The 20,883-nt window shown below is 37.4% G+C and overlaps 2 protein-coding genes across 2 annotated transcripts; both read right to left on the reverse strand.

Moving 5' to 3' along the window:
- Positions 1 to 3,488: 3,488 nt before the first annotated feature.
- LOC126367121 (cuticle protein 19-like) lies at positions 3,489 to 7,905 on the reverse strand. The gene is made up of 4 exons (XM_050010533.1): positions 7,861 to 7,905; positions 7,083 to 7,220; positions 4,562 to 4,728; positions 3,489 to 3,634 (listed from the first exon to the last, which is right to left on the reverse strand). The coding sequence occupies exons 1-4, from the start codon at positions 7,870 to 7,872 to the stop codon at positions 3,583 to 3,585; spliced, it is 369 nt and encodes a 122-aa protein (XP_049866490.1). The 5' UTR covers positions 7,873 to 7,905; the 3' UTR covers positions 3,489 to 3,582.
- Positions 7,906 to 14,080: 6,175 nt separating this feature from the next.
- Positions 14,081 to 19,477, reverse strand: LOC126366961 (cuticle protein 8-like). Its single transcript, XM_050010305.1, has 4 exons — positions 19,451 to 19,477; positions 16,976 to 17,365; positions 15,830 to 15,996; positions 14,081 to 14,225 (listed from the first exon to the last, which is right to left on the reverse strand). Exons 1-4 carry the CDS (start codon positions 19,475 to 19,477, stop codon positions 14,081 to 14,083), a joined length of 729 nt encoding a protein of 242 aa, XP_049866262.1.
- Positions 19,478 to 20,883: the final 1,406 nt, after the last annotated feature.

Genomic DNA, 20,883 nt, shown 5'->3' on the forward strand with positions numbered 1-20,883 from the left:
AGATGATGCACAATTATACGACTGCAAGGGGTACTCGACCCTGGCCTCTTAGATTTTTCTTTGGCATGTTAGATCAAGCAGGGATCAATTCTATGATTCTCTATAGAAGTTAAGCATCCGAATACGCCAGCTAACAAATTCAGAAACAATTTCCTGAAAAAACTAGCAATACAGCTAGCCGAGCCGCACATGAAACGACGTTTGGAGTCAAATTTACCTCGACTACTATCGGGAAATATAAGGGCCATTCTAAATGTTCCCGAAGAAGTTCCAGCAAGCGAACCCCCCGCCAAATTGCCAAAGCAAGCTCGATGTGCATTGTGTCCTCGAAAAAATGACAAAAAAGTAAAGATTTTTTGTTCCAAATGTAAAAGACCTGCGTGCCCCGAACATCGCTTGGAAATTTGTCTTAATTGTGTTTAAGTTAGCAAAAAAATTTTTTTTCTAATATAATTTCGTCTAGTTACTGATAGATCTCAAGAAAAGTGTTCCTTTAGTTTGTTTTAATAATAAAAAGTTTTATTTTTCATTAAACAAAAGTTTTTTACTCATTTAATAACACGCGTAGTAGCAGGGGTGACGTGGCACCCCTGTTACTATGCGTGGTCATTTAAATTATGTTACCATCCTAGGGTTAAGTTCGAGTTGCCAAGTTATAAGAATGATTACGTACAATAATGAGCCTTATCTTAATCTTATTTATCTAATATTTGTGGATCATTAATAACTGGCAGTGAATATCTTCTCTTGACTTGTTCGTTTTTGCAACTAAAATGTTTTCTGTTGTTGATCGTGATTATGTACTAATTTTATTATGCGTGAACAAGAAAAGCTGCGTGAAGAGTTCTTTTAAATTATACACGAATAATTTTGACATGGTTTGTTTGGAATGTCTAGACAGTTTGACATATTTAACTTACACATTCAAATTCCTAGGAGCCTTAAATACTTCAAGCACAGACTTCAGTCACTGTTACTACTTCTTATTTATTTTCGATAGCATTAATTGGTACAATCACGTTGTATCAGCTCTATATTTTTGAATAAGTATTTCAAATGATTATTTTGAGTTTCTGAATATTTTCACCAAACCTTAGTAAAGCAGCATCATGGACATTTGGTTGCAAATTCAACTGATTCTTGGTATCTAAGTGGTTACATGGGCACGTGGCCTAAAATGTAGCACGGTTACCCAGTAAATGCCTAGATAATCGTTAGAGAGGATGGTTAGGGATACAATAGGGACCAGACGAGTCCCTAGTTAGTGCACCTAAACAGATGTTGTGGAAAATGTAATCTTCTTCAAGCACTGGCTGTATGTGAGATGTGTGATGATGATGATGACCGCCCCTCAGAAATTTTAGAATGACCTGGGGAGCTAGAAAAGGCAATTAAAGCCACAATAAAGCAATTCATCTAAAGAAGCAATATTGCTTTTTGAGATTGCGCACTTACTTTTCTATGCAAAAATGTCAAATTGAAATATTGAATTCAAATTCAAATTCAAAAATATCTTTATTCAGTAGGTAACATAGTGACACTTTGAATCATCAATTTTTACATAACGAACGTCTCATCCGCCTAAAACTACTGCAGCAATTCTTTCAATGTGACCTTTTTAACTCCTCTGTTCCTGAGTGTAAGGTACGTTCGTTTCACTGCACGCTTTTTATGACGTCATTTATTTATTTGTTTTTTAATTACTCTTTTTCTTTTCCCATGATTCATACTTGTAGTGGTCCTTGAACCATTTTAGTAGTAAACAATTACTAAACTGAAATCTGAATATATTTAAAACCTGCAAACCATAACTGGGTATTTCCATTTAAGTAAAGATTTTTTAGAATATGGTATTGTTATAACGCAAGACAATATTGATACACTCATGTTTGAAACATCCGTGATCGTTATTTATGTAATATTCTAACTACTGTCACTCAAGGCTAAGGAGAGACTCTGTCCAGGATATAAGTACATAACATAACATAAACAGCCTTTATATGTCCCACTGCTGGGCACTGGTCTCCCTTCAATCAACCGGAGGGGGTATAGAGCACTACCACCACGCTGCTCCAATGATATAAGTAGCTTAGTATTTTTATCCGCCCGGCAGTATTCTGTCTGACGCAAGTGAGATGGTGCCCAGAGTAGTCTATTTCAAAGATGTACTAGGACTCTTGTCCTCCGCATCCGGCATTTTCCTAAAAAAGTAGCATGGAGAGTAAATTAACGATGATGGTTATTTTTTTAAATAAGTAATGCACGTAATTGTCTTGGTTCTATTTATGCTTGACTGTAATCAATAACGCAGTGAGCTGGGCCCCAAGTATCCAGAAGATAATATGTAGCCACTGCTGCAAAATAGGGCACTAAATGTCATTTGCTTGAATATGGAACAGCGGAAGAAGAGAAGGGGACGCGTCGGCAGCGAAGCAGAGTAAGTAGGTTTGAAAAAGCCAAGAAACTTCACACCACTAATATTACGTATCTTTGTAAAACAATTTTACTCATTAACTAGTTTACGCTTGTTACTTTAATTAGGTTATAACACAGAGATTATGTAACCCGTTATTTATGTAGTACTCTACAGTTTTTGGTTTTTACAACGATTTATAGAATAGTATTTTACTAGTTTAGGACTTCTGACAAATTCATAAGAGATATCAACATTCGTGACTTCGAATAGCTTGTTTTTGTAAGTGGTTGTTGTTTGTCGTTGTCTAACATTTATCCTGAATGTAATAGTATTTTAAATTACATTCCTCTGTTTGGCTTTCAACTCTTCACAAAGCAAATAAGCAGGTCTTCAGTTTATCCTCTGACACAGGTTTCTAGACACAATAGTTTAGCAATGCTGTTTGGAAGATCAATATATGCAATTTTATTATAAACGTTATGAAAAACAATTATTGTTGTATGTTGTATATATTATACGTTTACAGTCACGTCTAATTTCATAAACGTGTGTGTTATGATTCGATTTTTAGTTTTGAAGTCATAGCATGGAAACATGTTATATGAATTTACCTATGTACCTATTTTAACATTTTCTTGTCCATATTCTTGCTCACATAGCATTTGGGGACAGCGCAGATGTTTGAATGACTGGCAAAAATGATTACCTACTTGAATTTATTTCATCATTGTCGCTAATGTAAGTATTACATTGTATCGTTGCACATTCATTATTTACTTGGCAAACATATCAAATAACATATTTGCGTAAATCGAAATGTATCCCTTGCCCAGGGCTTGACCTGAATGGTTGCAGAAGCGGAGATGGGAGCCGTCGGGACTGTAACCCTTGAGGTTTTCAGACAGAGTACTACGGGGCGGAAGGCAAGAGGGAAACCACTGCCCTATTTTTTCCTAAAAAGTAGAATGGAGAATGCTACACCGACAAGAGCTTGGGTAGCTCTTAAATTAATGATGATGAAAGTAAGTAAAAGTAAGAGAACACAAATATTTATTTCCAACAGTTTATTTCGCCGCAGTCTTATAACACACAAATCGTCGACTAAAGACTATCTATAGAATTAAAGATATAATATCACATGGTAAGTGGCCTAGCCGAACCGAAGTCTAGTGGTACTCGTGGTGCGCAGGAGCTGTGTTGTGAACGATGGCGTTGAAACTGTAACAAAATTAATGATGTTGTCATTGCAACGCTTACCCGTGCTTAGGGAAAATTCACTGATACAAAATTAGAAAGAAAAAAACTGGCTTTGATAGAGGCTTATTTGTAGGAGCTGCTGGTACAAAATGTTTAAAGTTTTTTTCGATCTAATTTTTTCTTTGTGTTTAAAATGCAAGAAAGGTTAACCTTCGCTTACGAGATTGACAGTTTTAGACTCCAAAGACAATAAAAGAGGTGACGAAGATTATCATCATCGATACATAGTACAAAAATAAATCTCTGTGTGTTCTGTGATTAAATCTTCATTTTTGTCCATTCATAAAGACGAAAAACAAAAATTACTGTTAGTGTGAGAATAATGTAAATAGTGAGTAAACACAGTAAAGGACAGAATTATTTACGATGTGACTGAAATAAGTAAAACAAGACATTGATGAATTTTAATTTGTTTTTTGTTCTATACAAGCCTGGTATAACATATTTGCTATAGTTTCAGTTGTTATATGTATAAATTTACATATGGATTATGAATTAGGAACGGTATAACATTCGAATGAGGAATCTAATAATGAAACAGTGCTGAATGAAGAAATATGACAGGGAACCACCTTAAGTAAAAGAGAGGAAGACTAGGAAAGGTGATGGTGCAGATTTAGAAGATATTGATTAAACAGTTTGCTATTTTATAAGATACGACAAATTCGTCATAAACATTTTGGAGGGGAGAGAAAAACAACAAGAAATGTAGGGGAGGATCAAGAAGAGCGTATGTGGAATGAATTAAAGAGCCTGCTCTCCCGCACGTGTCTTATCAAGTATTTAAAAAAATAGTTTTGAAAACGAAAAAACTGCTTCACTGACAAAAGCGTGAATCTTAAGTTAAAGAGTGAGATAGTAGAAAAAAGAAGAGAGAGATGTCCTTACCCGTTGTGGTCGTCAGCGGTGTAGGTGACCTTCCTGAAGGAGCCATCAGGCTGCAGCAGAGAGTACTCTCCCTTCACGACGTCTCCATCACGGGCTTCATGCTGGGTCTTGTGGTCTCCGGTATGGGGGTCTGACACGGAGTACGAATAATCGTATTTGGGGTGGGCCTGGATTGAAATAGTTATAATTTACATAAATAAAGTATTTAGTTGCATAGTACAAGAGATGACATATTGTCTGCTTTTCTTACGAATTTATATAAAAGTTAAATGCTTGCCATAATGAAATACAATAATTAATAGACGTTAAGCCATTGCAATTAAAATCTTAAACTTCAGAAATGTCTCTTTAAATTCTAAAATATTTATCAAGAATATATAAAAACTTCTGAGGATGCACAACTCATCTCAGTTAAGGATCTTCTTAAAACTGACTTTCTTGTTGTAACTAAAATTTATAAAGAATAGATGATATTAAACCCCAGAAATACAAATTCAGCAGCCGAAGGAATGTTTACGCAACCTGTATTGGGGTCGACATCGGTCTGCGCGATCCACATCTAACATTAAGTTGAGCGTGCGCCGTTTATGCAAACAACGTTCTGCTCTAGAGTATCATGACAGTCATTACGTCCTTACTACAAACTAGACTTGATGCCTTTGTTGGAGCTTCCAGGTTTGAGTGTTGTATGTTCAAGTCACTTTTGGATATCGGGACATATGCAGTATGAATTGTTTTCAAAATCTTTCGTTCTCATATTTTTTACATATTTTTTTTTGAAAACAGAAGCATTCCATTGAAAGAAAATTTGTAAACGAGACAAGGCTAAACTTTCCTTGCATGTTTTGACTAGTTTTCAAAGTATCGATCCGTATCAGAATGCCAAGGACTAAAATGTGACTGTGACACACAGACGGATTAGACAGATTACACAAGTTAATTGTAAGTTACTGAGTCTCGCCGGATACTGAAGAGCCTTGGACTATTTGGTGAGTGGATTGTCAGTACTACATCCTTTTGCGACATTTGTGTCCCACGGAGGCCTGAGGCTGCAGTGTCGCAGGCGTGAATGTCGCAAGCTCCCTGGGAACCGCGCGTTATCGGCCCTTCAGTCACGACGAGCATATACCTCCAGCCATACTTCAAGCTCGGCATGCAAAAGCCTTACATAATGCTGAATAGATTATATCGGATCGGTCCCGCAGCTACGATTTATGACAATTTCGTAAACTAAAGACTTCAATTTGAGTTTTCTGCAGCTGATTGTGAATTACCTTTATTATGATGAAAAACTATAAAATGCACTTCTAAACGTTCCCAGCGATAAGTACCTTAATAGAATACTAACTATAATAGTAAAGTTCTATTGACTGCGGAAGCCTTTACTAAATGCTAACGTGTTTCTTCTATGTGAAAAGTGTATTTATGACTACAAGGAAATTGCTAACAGCGCGATTAATGTAATAATGTAACGAAGCGTTGAATAACAGATAAAGAACATTGTAATGAGCAAATTATATGAAACATTGTAAACTTGTTTTGCATGATTACGTTGCACCCGTTTCTTTGAAGGAAGTTGAATAATTGTTTGACTTAGGCTTAGTGCGAGAACTATCTCGATGATGTAATGTGACCAACTCTAGGTTCGTGGGCCGTAGATTCATATCAAATCCCGGAAACTGTTGCGATTGTGTCGGATCGTACTGCGTAAATAGTCGTTTATGCAAGCTATCAATTAGCAAGTGACTATTGTATTATGAAACATGTAACAAAAACGGTTTTGTTACTTCATTTGCTGAGATATTGGGGTATTTGTTTGTTGTTACAGTTTATAATTGGAGGTAATGTTGCGCTGCATGTAACGGTGTGTGCTTAACGCTGGAGTTGCGTTCTGATGCGTGTAAGTCCTTGACCACATTGTTTTAAGTTTTTGTGTGTTTGGGACAGTAAGTGTAGCAGTGTTGCAATCATAACAACCTGTGTGACGATTACGATATCTGCCAGCTATTATTGCCGGACAATGTTCATCTAGTGAAGGGTGATCACATAATTTTAAATATTATAAAGAAGGTTCTGATACTGTTTGTTTTGAAAATAGTTTATTCATGTAGGTCACACGGTTCATTTAGGTTTTTTTCTAACTTTCTTGTTTTTTTTTCTTTCTTTCTAATTTGTGTGTCATAAAATGCTTGAAAAGGTTCTGTTTTTGTTTAGCGCTCTAAGTTTCGCACGGAGCTTTTCTCTGCTCTGCTCATCTCTGACGGCATTTACTACTTTGGTGATCAATGGAAACTCTCACATGCTTTTTTTCTACATTTAGAACAATATATGACTCAGCAAGTATTATTAGTAAAGGGTCCTTCTAATTAGTCACGCAGCAGTAAAGCAGCAACGCGACAGCAGTACGGCGACTCGACTAATTTTTTTTCATTTCATGCAGCGGCGAATTTGAAGTCAACCTAAGAATACCTATGTTTTTAATATGTGATGAAATGTCATGGTGAGTGTTGATGGAACTCACGTGGTAGTCGACGTGGTGATCCTCGTGACCTCCGTAGTGGGCGATGGGCGCAGCGTAAGCGACAGCTTCGTGGCCGTAGCCAGCCAACTGGACTACTCCAGCCGCCGCCACCGCTACCACTGACAGGATTACTGCTGCCTGGTGGACAAAAAAAGATTAAAAAAGGAGGATAAAGATGCTTCCGATGCGACACATTAGAAAGATGATATCCTTTTGACAAATATAGTCGTGAGAGATCGCCGGGATAGAGAAGGGTGGGAGGCTGACAACTTACGGACGAGAGAATGTGAGGAGAAAGAAGAAGATTATGTTAAAAATATTTGTAAAATAAAGAGAACTAAAGTAAAGAACTGTAGATTTTGTCAGTTAGATTTATTCTGAAGGAGGCGAAAGGGGTGCTATACTTTAAAAAGGATACGGAAAAGGGGGAGAGAAATAAGTTCATAAAGAATAGAAAAGATTTAGTTCTTGCAGTTTTAAAACAGCTGGTCTTGAGAAAGTTGTAATTTTCCCTAAGGTCTTTCAGAGACTCTTGGTATGGCTCTCAGAAGATAATGTAATTATTACGACTAGTTGATGTTGAACATTAATTAGTTGAATATGCTTATGTGACCCAGAAAAGGATCAGGAATGAAGAACTAAGATGCAAGAAACTTAATGTCATCCTGATCCTATTTAACATGAACACTATTGTAATGCGGCGGTTCCAGAACACTAGGCCGCGACGCTTCGGGCAATCCTTTCACTCGGCTACGGGAGAATCACAGGTTCCACTTACTTTGGCGATCATTTTGTGTTTGAATAAGGTTTGCTTCGTCTGAACGACCACACACGACTGGTGGCGAAGAACGCAACCACCGACTTTTATATTCACCCACTGAGATGCTACAGGCGCACGCGTTCTACGCAAGAATACGGTAGTTTGATAATGATATAGTAATTACGTAAAATTACGTAGCTGCATGGTTCAAGGTGAAAAATTGATGCATATCTCGTTTGGCGTGAAGAAAGTGGATCAACGGTGATGAACGCTAAAATGCGTCTATATATCTGTAGTGTAGTAGCACGCAAAGACAGATTGGCATCTTGGCATCAAACTTTATGGTACTTTCGTTTTCCCTGATATCATGTGTTCGTACGTGAACGTTTTTGCTATTCAGAAATAGGGAATGTTTTGTAAGGCACTTACATTTTACTGCACCATAATGTCGTGGGTGATTTGCGTAATTGTAACTGTCCCTTTTGGCTTTTCATTAATGACTCTGCCTAAGTGCTCGATAGATAGTTACGGGTTTAATTTGTGCGTGTTATAATATCCTTCACAAATGTGATATGTAAAACCAATGTCATGGGAACTAACTACTGATGCTAGCTTCTTCTTCTTTCGTGTAGGTTTACATCAATGACCGACCTTATGAAGCCTGGTGTCAGGCTTGCTAGCCGTCATATTTGACAAGCCTCGTTTATCGAACATACTAAGTTCCCGACTCTGGTGCCTTCCGAACCACGGATCATCTTACTTTCGCACAATTGGGTGATCAGCCTGCAGTGTTTTAACCAAACTAGGCATCAAAAAAGTGATTTTTACGATTATGTCCTCAGAGGATCCGAATCCGAGTTCTCCAGAACTAACGCTGTGGAAGATCGAGAATAATATAAATCTGTTTTTCGAGCCCTATATTACAACATGGAATAAAAGGATTCAAAGAAAAACAAAAGTCAAGAAACAGTAAAATTGAGAGATTTTGTACATCATTTTCATTATAATCATCTCCCTTGCATTATACCGTTTTACACAGGGTCCGCTAACCTAACCTGAATATTTGACAGGTCCGGTTTTTACAGAAGCTTTTAGTTTTTTGTACATTATTTTGATTTTGCTAATTAATAATATAGGTAAGTATACTTTAAATTATTATCTCGGCTCTTAAATCTGGTCAAAGTAATCAAAGTCAAAATGACGATGTCAAAAAACCCCTACTTTTGCAATATTAAGTGAACATATTTTTTATTTCACCATCAGAGTCAGTGTTTTAGCCTCACAGTTTTTCAAGTTACACCAGAATATAAATCATAAGTTAATTTTATTCATGAGCAAGCGTTTACCATCTACTCAACAGATATTTCAATTAGGCTTAAATTAAGACATTTGTAACTGAATGTGTACGTATGTCTCGTGGTCTCTGCCTTCTTGCAATTATCAAAATAACTAGAGCGTTAACTACTTGCTGACAAGGGTGTATTTGAGTGTGTGTAATACCAGAATTATAGCAATGCTGACCTTAGAGTGTATTATTAAAAGACAATAAAATTGGACACCTTGCGTCATGAACGCATTACTTGAAATACATTAAAAAAATAAAATTAAAGTCATATTATTTAGTCCTAGAAAAAGATTGGTTCGACCGTTATAGACGGCGATACAGCTCACTAACAGAAACGGTGAGGTGTGGGTAGTTAATTCATAATGCGATGGATGTACCTCTGATTACCCCAACTGAAATATCTTCGTGAGCTTATGTATGTAGAAATTATAGAGAATAAAAAAAAGAACGCTTTCAGCTATCTGTTTTCTCAGGCATGTAGTAAAAACCAACTAAGGGATCATATCCAGTTTCTATTTCTTTTAATTATGTATTGTCCACAGGACAATGCAATATTAAAACAAGAGAGAGATACAAATAGCACAACTTATTTCTAATAGAAATTTCTTCCAGTAGACCTGTAAGAGTGATAGACCATTATTTATGGGTGATGAATTTCTCTCTACGTCACCACGTATAAGACATATGACTAATATTTGTTTGTCAAATAATCACAATATTTTATTTTTTTGTAAGTATAAACGTTTTACGACATGCGGCTAGAAGGTAATATATAATTGCCTTATTCACGAATTTGAACTAAACAGCCTTCATTTCATGTATTAGACACCGTTGAAAATCATGACTGCGTTTTTAATTAACCGAGAGGGATCATCTTTGAAGATTTCGGTTATCATATTAAACTGTCCCCGGAAATAAATCTTAAGTTCGTTTCTAAAACAAAATCATATTCCATTTCGGGGCAAATCACGTGGAAGTTTTCATTTAAATCGGTTAATGCCTTAGCCAAGTTGCAAAAATTATGATGATATAAAAATATATGAATTCGACTTATCACCTTATGTCACTGTCAGTGTCGATTGTCATAGTCGTTTGCTACTTGGCTAATGCGCCTTTGTCACCTTATGTCAATCCCATACAATTTTATCACAGTCAATGTCGATTGTCATAGTCGTTTGCAACTTGGCTAATGCGCCTTATGTCACCTTATGTCAAACCAAAACATTTTTATTACAGTCATTGTCGATTGTCATAGTCGTTTGCAACTTGGCTAATGCGCCTTATGTCACCTTATGTAAATCCCATACATTTTTATCATTGTCACTGTCGATTGTCATAATCGTTTGCTACTTGGCTGACTCCTCTGATTAACGGACCGATGGAGTTACGTTTGCATATATAATTTTAAGTGTGGATAATATGGATATAATGTAAATGTTACGTTGTAAAATGCTAATCCCTAATTTTCTCATCCGTAAAGAGGTCTTGAGAACGCTCTCGCACTGTTGTTACTATTACTGTTGTCATAATCGTGAGATATTATAGATAACAAGTTTCTCTTTACTTCCGTCATCTGATAAATGTTGACGCAAGAGTTCTCACAGGGAACGAATAACCTATAATGTAGGTATAGTTTACAGCGCCGTTATGTAGGTTAGGTACTTTAGATAACTTTATATTCTAGCCATTTGTTACGTGACAGAATGAAGTACTTATAAGTAAACCAGAGCGGGTTTTAAATTGTAGATCGTTGGATTAGAAATTAGAATAGGTTTGTTTACTTAATTATGACTTTGATTATTTCACTTTATGTCACATACCTGTCAAATACCCGAATATTGCTATTTGACTTTGTAGACATTGTGCACTGAGTTCCTTTAATATTATGCGCAATTGTCAAATAGCAATTTTGTTTTTAGATGAAATGCTTTTATGCGGCCCTGTTAACCCTTTTAGTTTGTTTTTATTTTAGCAGGTGCAGATAAGGTAAACAAAATATCTTATTATCTTAGCCTGACCCTTAAATGGCCGAAGAAAAGAAGAGGTATGTAATTTATTATTATTAATTATCCAATGTTTAGAAATATTAGAAACGCTGTATTTACATAGAACCAGTTTATCGTGGAACATTTACCTTTAGACGTATCCTTAATAGATAACTGGCATAACTTAACGAATGTAATTGATTGATTAATAGTATAAATTCATGAAGCAAAACGTAAATAAAATTACTTGAAATTGGCAAACAGTTTATTGCTGTAAATCAAAGATAATAAGTAAAGATTGGGTACTGGTCTGGCATAAAGTGGGCCGGTGTATAATAGGTTTTTTGTGGAGTTAATTAGCGTTAGTTATCCAACATCACACGTCAATCGTGAATGAATTGTGCTGCGATGCGCCGATGCAACTTGTTCGCTTTCTGCAGACTAAAACGTTGGTTGAATTTCCTTAACATTGGTGAAGCGTAAAATCGGATTGCCAATTAGCTATCTAGGTGAAATTTGTCGGTATTCCGCGGGAAAAAGAAAATAGGTCCGGAAGTTTGGAACGTTTAGTAGTAAAAAGTAACACTTAAGTTTCATGCACACAGAGTCGGAAAAGTCGGCCATTTTGTCTTTTTCTTCTACGTGCGAGTTGTGAGATGGATTACTAACGTCTGCAACCCTCGTGTCAATGCCTAGTGGCCCCTGACATGGCTCGTGTAACGGCTACGTATTTCCATCAGTAAGCATTAACTGGGACCAACGGATAAAGTAGGAAACCTGTTCCAAGGGTTTAACGCGCCTTAAAAAGCACAAATCGTATTACTTTCGGACAATCGGGTAAACAGCCTGCAATATTCTATATTTTCATTTGTGTGCAATAAAGTGTTTTATTATTATTATTATTCTAAAAAAATAGGGATGATGAAGTCATTTTTGTGATGTGTCCTCGCCGTATTCGAACCTGGGACCTCCAGATAGTGAGCTCAACGCTCAACCACTGAACCACGGCTATTTAGTGTGACATTGCAAAATTCGCAAACAAATTGGGCCCCGGTCCGGTTGTTTCGCTCGCCCAGTTCTATGTGCAGGAGGCTTATACGAACAATTTCACGTTATTAGTAATAGGTACCTTTTTTTTTTTGGTTACGAAGGGGAAATCCTCATGGATACCTTGCCACCCGGGGGAGCGACGAGGTTATGTCGGACTCTTACCGACTAAAACCCCTCTGATGGCCCTCTGCTGCGCATGTCGGGAAGCTCCGGGATCTCTAACGAACGCACCGGTGCTTCCCTCGCGCCTGCTATAAAAAGCTCGTCCCGGGGTAGGTCCCCACCCCTACGCCATCCCAGTTTTACGGCAATGCGAGGCCATATCACATTGCCGTCCCTCCCGGAGACCGTATGAAGAGCGGCTCGGGCCCCCGCCCTTACCACTCACGGTCTCCAGTGTCCCCTTTCAGTCGCCTTTTACGACAGGCAGGGGGTACCGTAGCCCTATTCTTGCGCCCAGAACTACAGGGCGGTAGTAATAGGTAACTAATTGATGTACATTTATGCAGATTTTTAAAATTTCCATTTTAAATCACAATGAATTATTACACTGTTAAATCATTGTATTGCATTGTATTGCAGGTGTAAATACATAATCTGTATATTGTATGTGTGCAGTAAACTGTACTTAAGTGTACTTTGCTACTCTGGGTAACAATATTTTTCAGTGTTTTTAAGATTAAGCTCATTCTAAATTTATTTTTTACTTTTAAATAACTTATCCTTTAATTGTGAATGTTATGTACGCCTTAACTGTCATATAATATTAGTTAAAATACTGTTACCTACTGTATAAAAAATGCTATAATAATATGTGATGTGTTTGTACTTTAATAAATAAATAATTTTACATCATCATCTCCCTAGCATTATCCCGTTTTTCACAGAGTCCTGAAGATTTGACAGGTCCGGTTTACAGAAGCGACTGCCTGTCTGGCCTTCCAACCCGCGAAGGGAAAACCTGCCCAATACAGGTTAGGTCACATACCTCCGAAAATTTCTCGGGAATGTGGGTTTACTCATTATATTTATTTAAATAAATAAATTATTTTATTGTCTTTAATATGTATTCAATCCGCAGAGGACCAGGATGTTGCAATATGCTTCATTTCTTCCTCCGATTGGTGAGGGAAGCCTTACCGAGATTTTTTCCTTAACATTTGAGTGTAAAAATTTTAAGTCCTCTTTCTCTTTTACACCTATATCTTTCTTATTTTATTGTATTTATATACGTTTATAATATATAACGCTGAAGAAGAGTTTTAACTAATGTTTAATTAAAATAAAAAATGTATGGTGGAAAATAGACTTAATTACGTAGTCGATCTTTTTATTACACTTTGATTAATAATTCGTCATTTTACCATTTTTCGTCATTTTTTTCGTTACTTTTTTGTTTTTTATTTTTCGTTATTTTTTTGTATATTTTTCTCCGTGAACATGTAATATTTGAGCAAGTTTAAATTAATTGATTGCGCATTAAAAATTTGGCCAATAAAACAATTCAGGTGAAAAATTGCTGGTTATTTAAATAGCAATAAAGTATAGGTAAGTAAGTACTTAGTGTTTCATGGGGCGAAGCAAAAAGGAGGGTTATGTGTTTTCTTGATTTGTATTATCTTGAAAAAACCATAATCTATTTCGAATGTGAAAAACATACTTTGATCAAGGTTCGAAAAATATATATACAATACAGAAATGTCCTTGTAATTATTATTTTTTAAAATAGTAAAAAAAGAAACAGTTGTATTTAAGAATAATTTAATATAATCGGTAGTATTTTATACTCTAAGTATAACAATGGTATAACATTAATCGTTTAAATACTGTTGTATTACATATTTAATGTATTTGTGGTTTAATGGTGGTTGGCCAGCACATTGACAATGGGGGCGGCGTGTAGAACGGGGGCGGCGTGTGAAATGGGAGCGCCTTGTGAAATGGGGGCGGCGTGCGAAACGGGGGCGGCGTGCGGGGAAGAAGTGTGCACGATCGCGTTGAAGCTATAACATAAAGTGTATCTTTTATAAATAAATTCAAAAGCTGTCATATTCTTCAATATCTACTTTCTGCTGGACAAATTCAAATCACGGATCTGCTCATAGTTTATATTATGTTAGAAATCTCCAATCATTACAAAATCGGTGATATGCGTTTTATATGGCATAACTAATTGTAAGTACCTACTTCAAAATACTAATTAATCGGTACGCTATAAAATATGCTATAAATATTCATCTACGAGTATAGAGACGATAAAATTGTACGTCTCCAACAAGAAATTAGTGACAGCAATCTCATTCGTTTGATAGTCACTCCAATTTATTTATTGCATCAAGCTCACACTTACTTCAATATACAGGATGTTAGTGACGTCGTAACGAATGCTAAGGGGGATGATTCACACCATGATTCTGAGTAAATATCAAGTGGAATTTTCCGTCGCAAAATTCATGACTTTTTTAATTTTTTTAAAAATATTTTTAATTCTATACTTTTGCGGTGGAAAATTTCACTTCATATTAACTCAGAATAATGAGCTGAATCATCTCTCTCAATATTCGTTACGATGTCACTAACACTTCGTGCAAGTACATACAGATAGCCATACAAGTAGGTGCGGGTGTTAGTGACACCGTAACGAATACTGAGGGGGATGATTCAGACCATGATTCTGAGTTGATATCAAGTGGAATTTTCTGTCGGAAAATTCATGATTTTTTTAAAATTTTTAAAATTATTTTCATGTCCATACATACACATACTACAGACGGAAAATTCTACTTGATTTTAACTCAGAACCATGGACTGAAATCATCCCTCAAAGTTTTCGTTACGATGTCACTAACACCCTGTACATTATGATGGTTGGCAACAACCATTTACCGTTTCATTTAGACATAAACGGTACATACAACTGTTGAGTAAATTGTACATGTAGGTAATTATGATTACCCATGTGGTACAACAATACAGTTATCATGTAATTTACAGGTTGTATAACAAACACCGGCTAGTTAGAGATGCGTAGTGCGTTGCGGCATCGGGAAGACCTCAGATATTATCGACGTTATCGACCGAAACACCATTAGTATTAAGATAATAAGATTTATAAACACCATTGCTAAAACAAAAGCAGTTAGTACCTCTTGCGCTAGTTTTCATCACATTTTTATACGCTATTTGGCCTTCACATACCCGAAATTAGAGTTGCATAAGCTAATGCGCAAGTTTATATGAATGGAATCGGACTGTTCTGCCTCTGAATCATGTTTGAGTGATTCGCATCGTGAGGATTTATAACTTCCTTGCTTATTGATTACTTTAACCTCTTGGGTCAAGCGGAAATATTGAGAATCATTTATTTTTGGACGTGTAAATTGCGTTCATTTGTTTCTTTTTAGGGTTTTCAATTTTATATACCGAGTACTTTCTATATAGGCTCGGTGACTTTTGCTATATGTTCTACGGTTTTAGCAGCGGTGTTTATATAATCATAAATTGTATTACCCATCGTCCTTAAGGTTTGTTAAGTTAGGTAATGCAAGCCCAAAGTAAACGGGGCAAGTGTAAATAGGCAAAGAAAAAATAAGTTATGTAAACTTACCCGCTATGCTGATCAGCGGTGTATTCGACCTTACGGATGGAGCCATCAGGCTGCAGCAGGGAGTATTCTCCCTTCACCACGTCGCCGTCGCGGGACTCGCGCTGCGACTTGTGGTCACCAGTGTGGGGGTCTTCCACGGAGTAAGAATACTCGTAGTGCGCGGGAGCCTGAGAAATTGAATCGAACGATCGTTGGTAAACGTACTTTACGCAAAAAAGTAGATATATAATTAACGGCCTCCGTGGTCCAGTGGTTTGAGCGTTGGGCTCACGATCCGGAGGTCCCGGGTTCAAATCCCAGTGGAGACACATCAAGAAAATCACTTTGCAATCCCTAGTTTGGTAATAGGACATTACAGGCTGATCCGTGCTTTGCAAGGTACGTTAAGCCGTTGGTCCCGGTTACTACTTACTGATGTCAGTTAGTAGTCATTACATGAGCCATGTCAGAAGCCTTTGGCGGCTCAATAATAACCCTGACACCAGGGTTGATAGGGTTGGTAATCCACCCCACAACTCACACGATAGAAGAAGAATTAAGTATTGTACACTTATACGGCTTATACCTATTAAGTAATTTGTCCCTACAAAGGTTTCCTCTCGTCTCCGATGTCGAATGGGACGGAATTGCTGCAATCCTAATCTGCGTGCACGCGTTTATAAATTATAAGTAGATCGCGGTCATTTTTTGTTCAATAGTTTCAATTAGCCAGATGATTATACTTAGCGTTACCACGGGGCAACTCTGCGTAAACCTATAATATTAAGTAAGTAATGATGTGTTTGATAAATATATATTAATCCCAATCGCAGCGTGATAGATTGCCAATGTTGATGTTACAAAACTTTCTATAGTCTTGTAATGACAGGGAACTTGCACAATAAATATTTAATTGGGTTGGTGTTAGCTGATCACATTTTTAATCATAATAGCTGTTTGCCTTTCACTTTCTTTGTGTTAGTAAATTCGGGTGCGTGCAGTTATATGCGTAAGATGTTGGTATGATTATGTGAATTATGTGAATTGCATGCGTGTGGAATACCAGTGAAATTGCAACTTCGATAGGTACTTGCTAATTGCGGATTTTTTCATGCTTTATTTATTCATAACTAGGTAAGTTATATTTGCCTTCGTTATGTAACTTACGTATTCTTCGGGCTGAGCGTGGACTTCAACTGGGGCTGCCTGGAGATGTTGAACCAGGGGGGCGACGTGTTGGACTACAGGGGCAGCATGATGCACTATGGGAGCGGCATGATGCACTATGGGAGCAGCGTGATGCACTATGGGGGCGGCGTGGTGCACTATGGGGGTGGCGTGGTGGACAATAGGAGTTGCGTGTTGGATGATAGGAGCTGCGTGTTGGATGATAGGAGTTGCGTGGGTGAGAACAGGAGTGGCAAAGTGTGTATTCAGTTGATGGGCCGGCTGATCGTGACGGACGATGCTCTGACTGGATACTGCATGGTGGTTGTCTTCTACCAGCACACCAGCGTGGCAGATGGCCACAAATACACTGAGGAAGACTACCTGCGAAAATAAACAGTTTCATTTTTTTACAATTCCATCACTGAATAACCAAGAATATTTTTGTTAATTAAAATAAATAAGCTCAGGACTATGTCCCAATTAGGGTAGACAGAGGTACATCCATCACAAAATAAATTAAGTACCCACACTTAACCGAACTTTCTGTTAGACCAACGTGATAGGTGGTGAGCTGTATCGCCATCTATAATGGTCGAGCCAACTGTGTTAGTGAAAACTGCACTTAGATAAATTAATAACTCATTGGTGCAAGTACGGTGCCGGCGCTCCCCGTTTCAGAAGCAAGCCGGTGTACCACAACGGTCACGAGCATTAATATGTTTGGTACCATGTCACATTAACTTTTTTGACAAATTGAACTGTAAGTCTCACTATATGTCAAATATGTTAGTGCGACAGAGTCCTAAAGTGGGTACATTATATTGCTGATGACTGTACTACAAGATCAAATTGACTATGTTTTTTTGGATATGAATCTCAATAATTCTTACTTGGGAGAACATCTCGACGTGTTTTACTGAATCGTGGGACTCGATTGATAACGTCTCCACAGGGTAGGTAGTTTTTATACGTAAGGGCAGACCAGTGGACACCCGATACGAAACCGGCTTGACACATGACACCGGTGCATAAGATCACCTTTACACTATTACATCATACTGTTGACACTTTTTTGGTATCTTTCAAGGTTAACGCAATGGTCTGTGCAGAAGAAAGAGCTTTTTACTTTTCCTTATCATATACATACAAAAATAAACTCATTTTGGAGTAGACAGGACCACGGACTATAACGAGGGCTACATCGACTTTTGAAATATGTTTTTGTCACAAACTTCCTTTTGTACTCGTTTTATGTTACGTGTTTTTTTCGGGATTTCTGTATTAAAAATTACCTCCAATTGCCATGTATGTAGTTAAGTTTCCTTTTGTAATTCTTTCGTTTTAATTTTGGTTAATTTAAAACATGTGTTACTGTTGCAGTTTTTTGTCATTTCTTCTTCTCAACCATAACACCTTGCTAAATGACGTAGATTCAAAAATATTAAATTGACCTTCAACAAGTTTATCTATATATGATAATGAATGATTCTGATTTCTGATAATGTATATTAGAATTTAAGATAGGTGACCGAGTCAGTAACTTTCGATTTTATGTTCTCTTTGTATTTTTTTAATTTATCAGTAGGTATATATCCAGTTAGTAATTGTGTGTGCTCTCCGTAATACAGTTTTTGAATCCCGATGGGGACAAATCACAAAAATCACTTTGTGATCCCTAGTTTGGTTGGGACATTACAGGCTGATCACCTGATTGTCCAAAAAGTAAGATGATCCGTGCTTCGGAAGTCACGTTAAGCCGTTGGTCCTGGTTATTACATACTGATGTAAGTACGTAGTCGTTACATGAGTCATGTCAGGGGCCTATGACGGCTCAGTAATAACCCTGACACCAGGGTTGATAGGGTTGGTAATCCACCTCACAATCCACACGATAGAAGATAGAAGAAGCCGACCCACCAGCTCAATACACACATTGGCTGTAAATACTTTGGTTTCTGAGTTATCATTCTCACATCCTTATTATCCCTATAAGAACGCGAAAGAAAAACGTCGCGTCACTCGTTGAAGTTAAATTACTTCATTTCTGATGAACGTACTGCTTATCATGCAGGGTATTACGGAGATTCCCTCAATCAGCGCTTATCGCTATCGACCCACTAGGGTCGATTAATTCTTTCAAATATTTTTCCTCTCAGACGACGCCGACGCCCTGAGCCGAGGTTCGCGTCATACTGGACACCTTCAGGCCTGTTGTCTTAAACGTTATACCGGGTGAGAGCTTTCAGCGCTTCCCATTTGTCCGGCCAAGTAGTTAATGCAATCTGCGGCAAATCTACAATAAGTCACGTCAAAATAAAGATATGTCTCCGTTTGGGAAGCAAGCCGGTGTACCACAGGACTAGAGTGACTATATCTTATTTCTGACGTCATTAACCCAGTTTGTGCAACTTCGTAGCTTTTTGCGAACATTTTTCAGTGAAATATGTTGCCCGCTTTATCGTTAGTACTTACCTGTCTCAGTGCTAGTGCTATGATCATTTTTCAGAAGGATGTATTGCTTCGCCTGCGTTCTAGCCTACTAACCTTAATACCGAAACATTATTACGGTATTCACATCATCATTTACTACTCTTAGCGGAATTATCAGTCGTTTCGCGCGAAGACATTTTCGATGCACTGCGTAAAACGGTTGCCTAGTGTTTATAGTTGCAACATACATACATAGTAAACATACATATACACATATAGAGAAATACGCGCTCATGATCTTTGCCAGGGTGAGCAGTAGAGTAATCAGAAGTTAACTTGCAGCAACTTTTGATACGAAGTTTTAAGATGGATGTGATGATTTATGGTTGTAACTGTGAGAAAAAAAGTGTGATTTTTATTTATTTGTTTTAATCTTCTTCTATCGTATGGGTTGTGAGGTGGATTACCAACCCCATCAACCTGGTGTCAGGGTTATTATTGAGCCGGCATAGGCCCCTGACATGACTCATGTAACGACTACGTACTTACATCAGTAAGTAATAACCGGGACCACCGGCTTAACGTGCCTTCCGAAGCACGGATCATCTTACTTTTTGGAGAATCAGGTGGTCAGCCTGTTTGTTTTAATGTTATTGGTTCTAAAACTTTATCTGTGTTGGAAAAGCTTCACAAAGTATATTTTTATCCAAATCTAGCTAAGTATATATTATCATATAAATGTAAGTAAGTATATAAATTATTCATTACAATACAAAAAAAAAGAAAAAATATCGCGAAAATAGACTCCAATTTCCAATTCCAATCTTCGAACACACTATTAATTAACCGGATTCTTCAATGCGAATTGCATTTTAACCAAAAATGGACGCGTGATAAAGTCTTCCTGAAAGCATTGAAGTAAACTGTATAGTTTATCTGATCAGCATAACGTAATGTGGTATTTCCAGTGTGGACGAGCCACAAGTCGGCGCGGGCGCAGGAAAGTAGCGCTCTGGGTTGCACCGGTGATCCAGTAAACTCTTACGCAACTCAACGGCTTAGGCACACTGGGCGGACAATATTTTGTGATGTTGTGTTTTAATTTTAAGTGTAGTTGTGATAGCCAATGGGCATTTAGATAATTTGAATAACTTGTTTTAATTTAAGTATATTAGGTTGGGTTTTATTTGAACCTACAAGTATCTCGTGGGTCAAATGCCGCGAGTACTTACTTTAACAAGCTTAATGTGCCGCGAGTACTTACTTTAACAGGCGATGCCTATCCTGTCTGACTACCCCAATTGGGGATATAGTCGTGTTCTTAGATTTTTTTTAAATCAGACACAACACATGGACACAGTCATCGCCTCCCTACACCTCCATCACCTCCGTCTCCGTTATCACTTTTTTCACAGGGTCCGCTTACCTAACCTGAACATTTGACAGAACACATGGATGGACAATAAACTTATAAA

Source organism: Pectinophora gossypiella, chromosome 5, assembly GCF_024362695.1.
Source record: "Pectinophora gossypiella chromosome 5, ilPecGoss1.1, whole genome shotgun sequence".
NCBI classification, from domain to species: domain Eukaryota; kingdom Metazoa; phylum Arthropoda; class Insecta; order Lepidoptera; family Gelechiidae; genus Pectinophora; species Pectinophora gossypiella.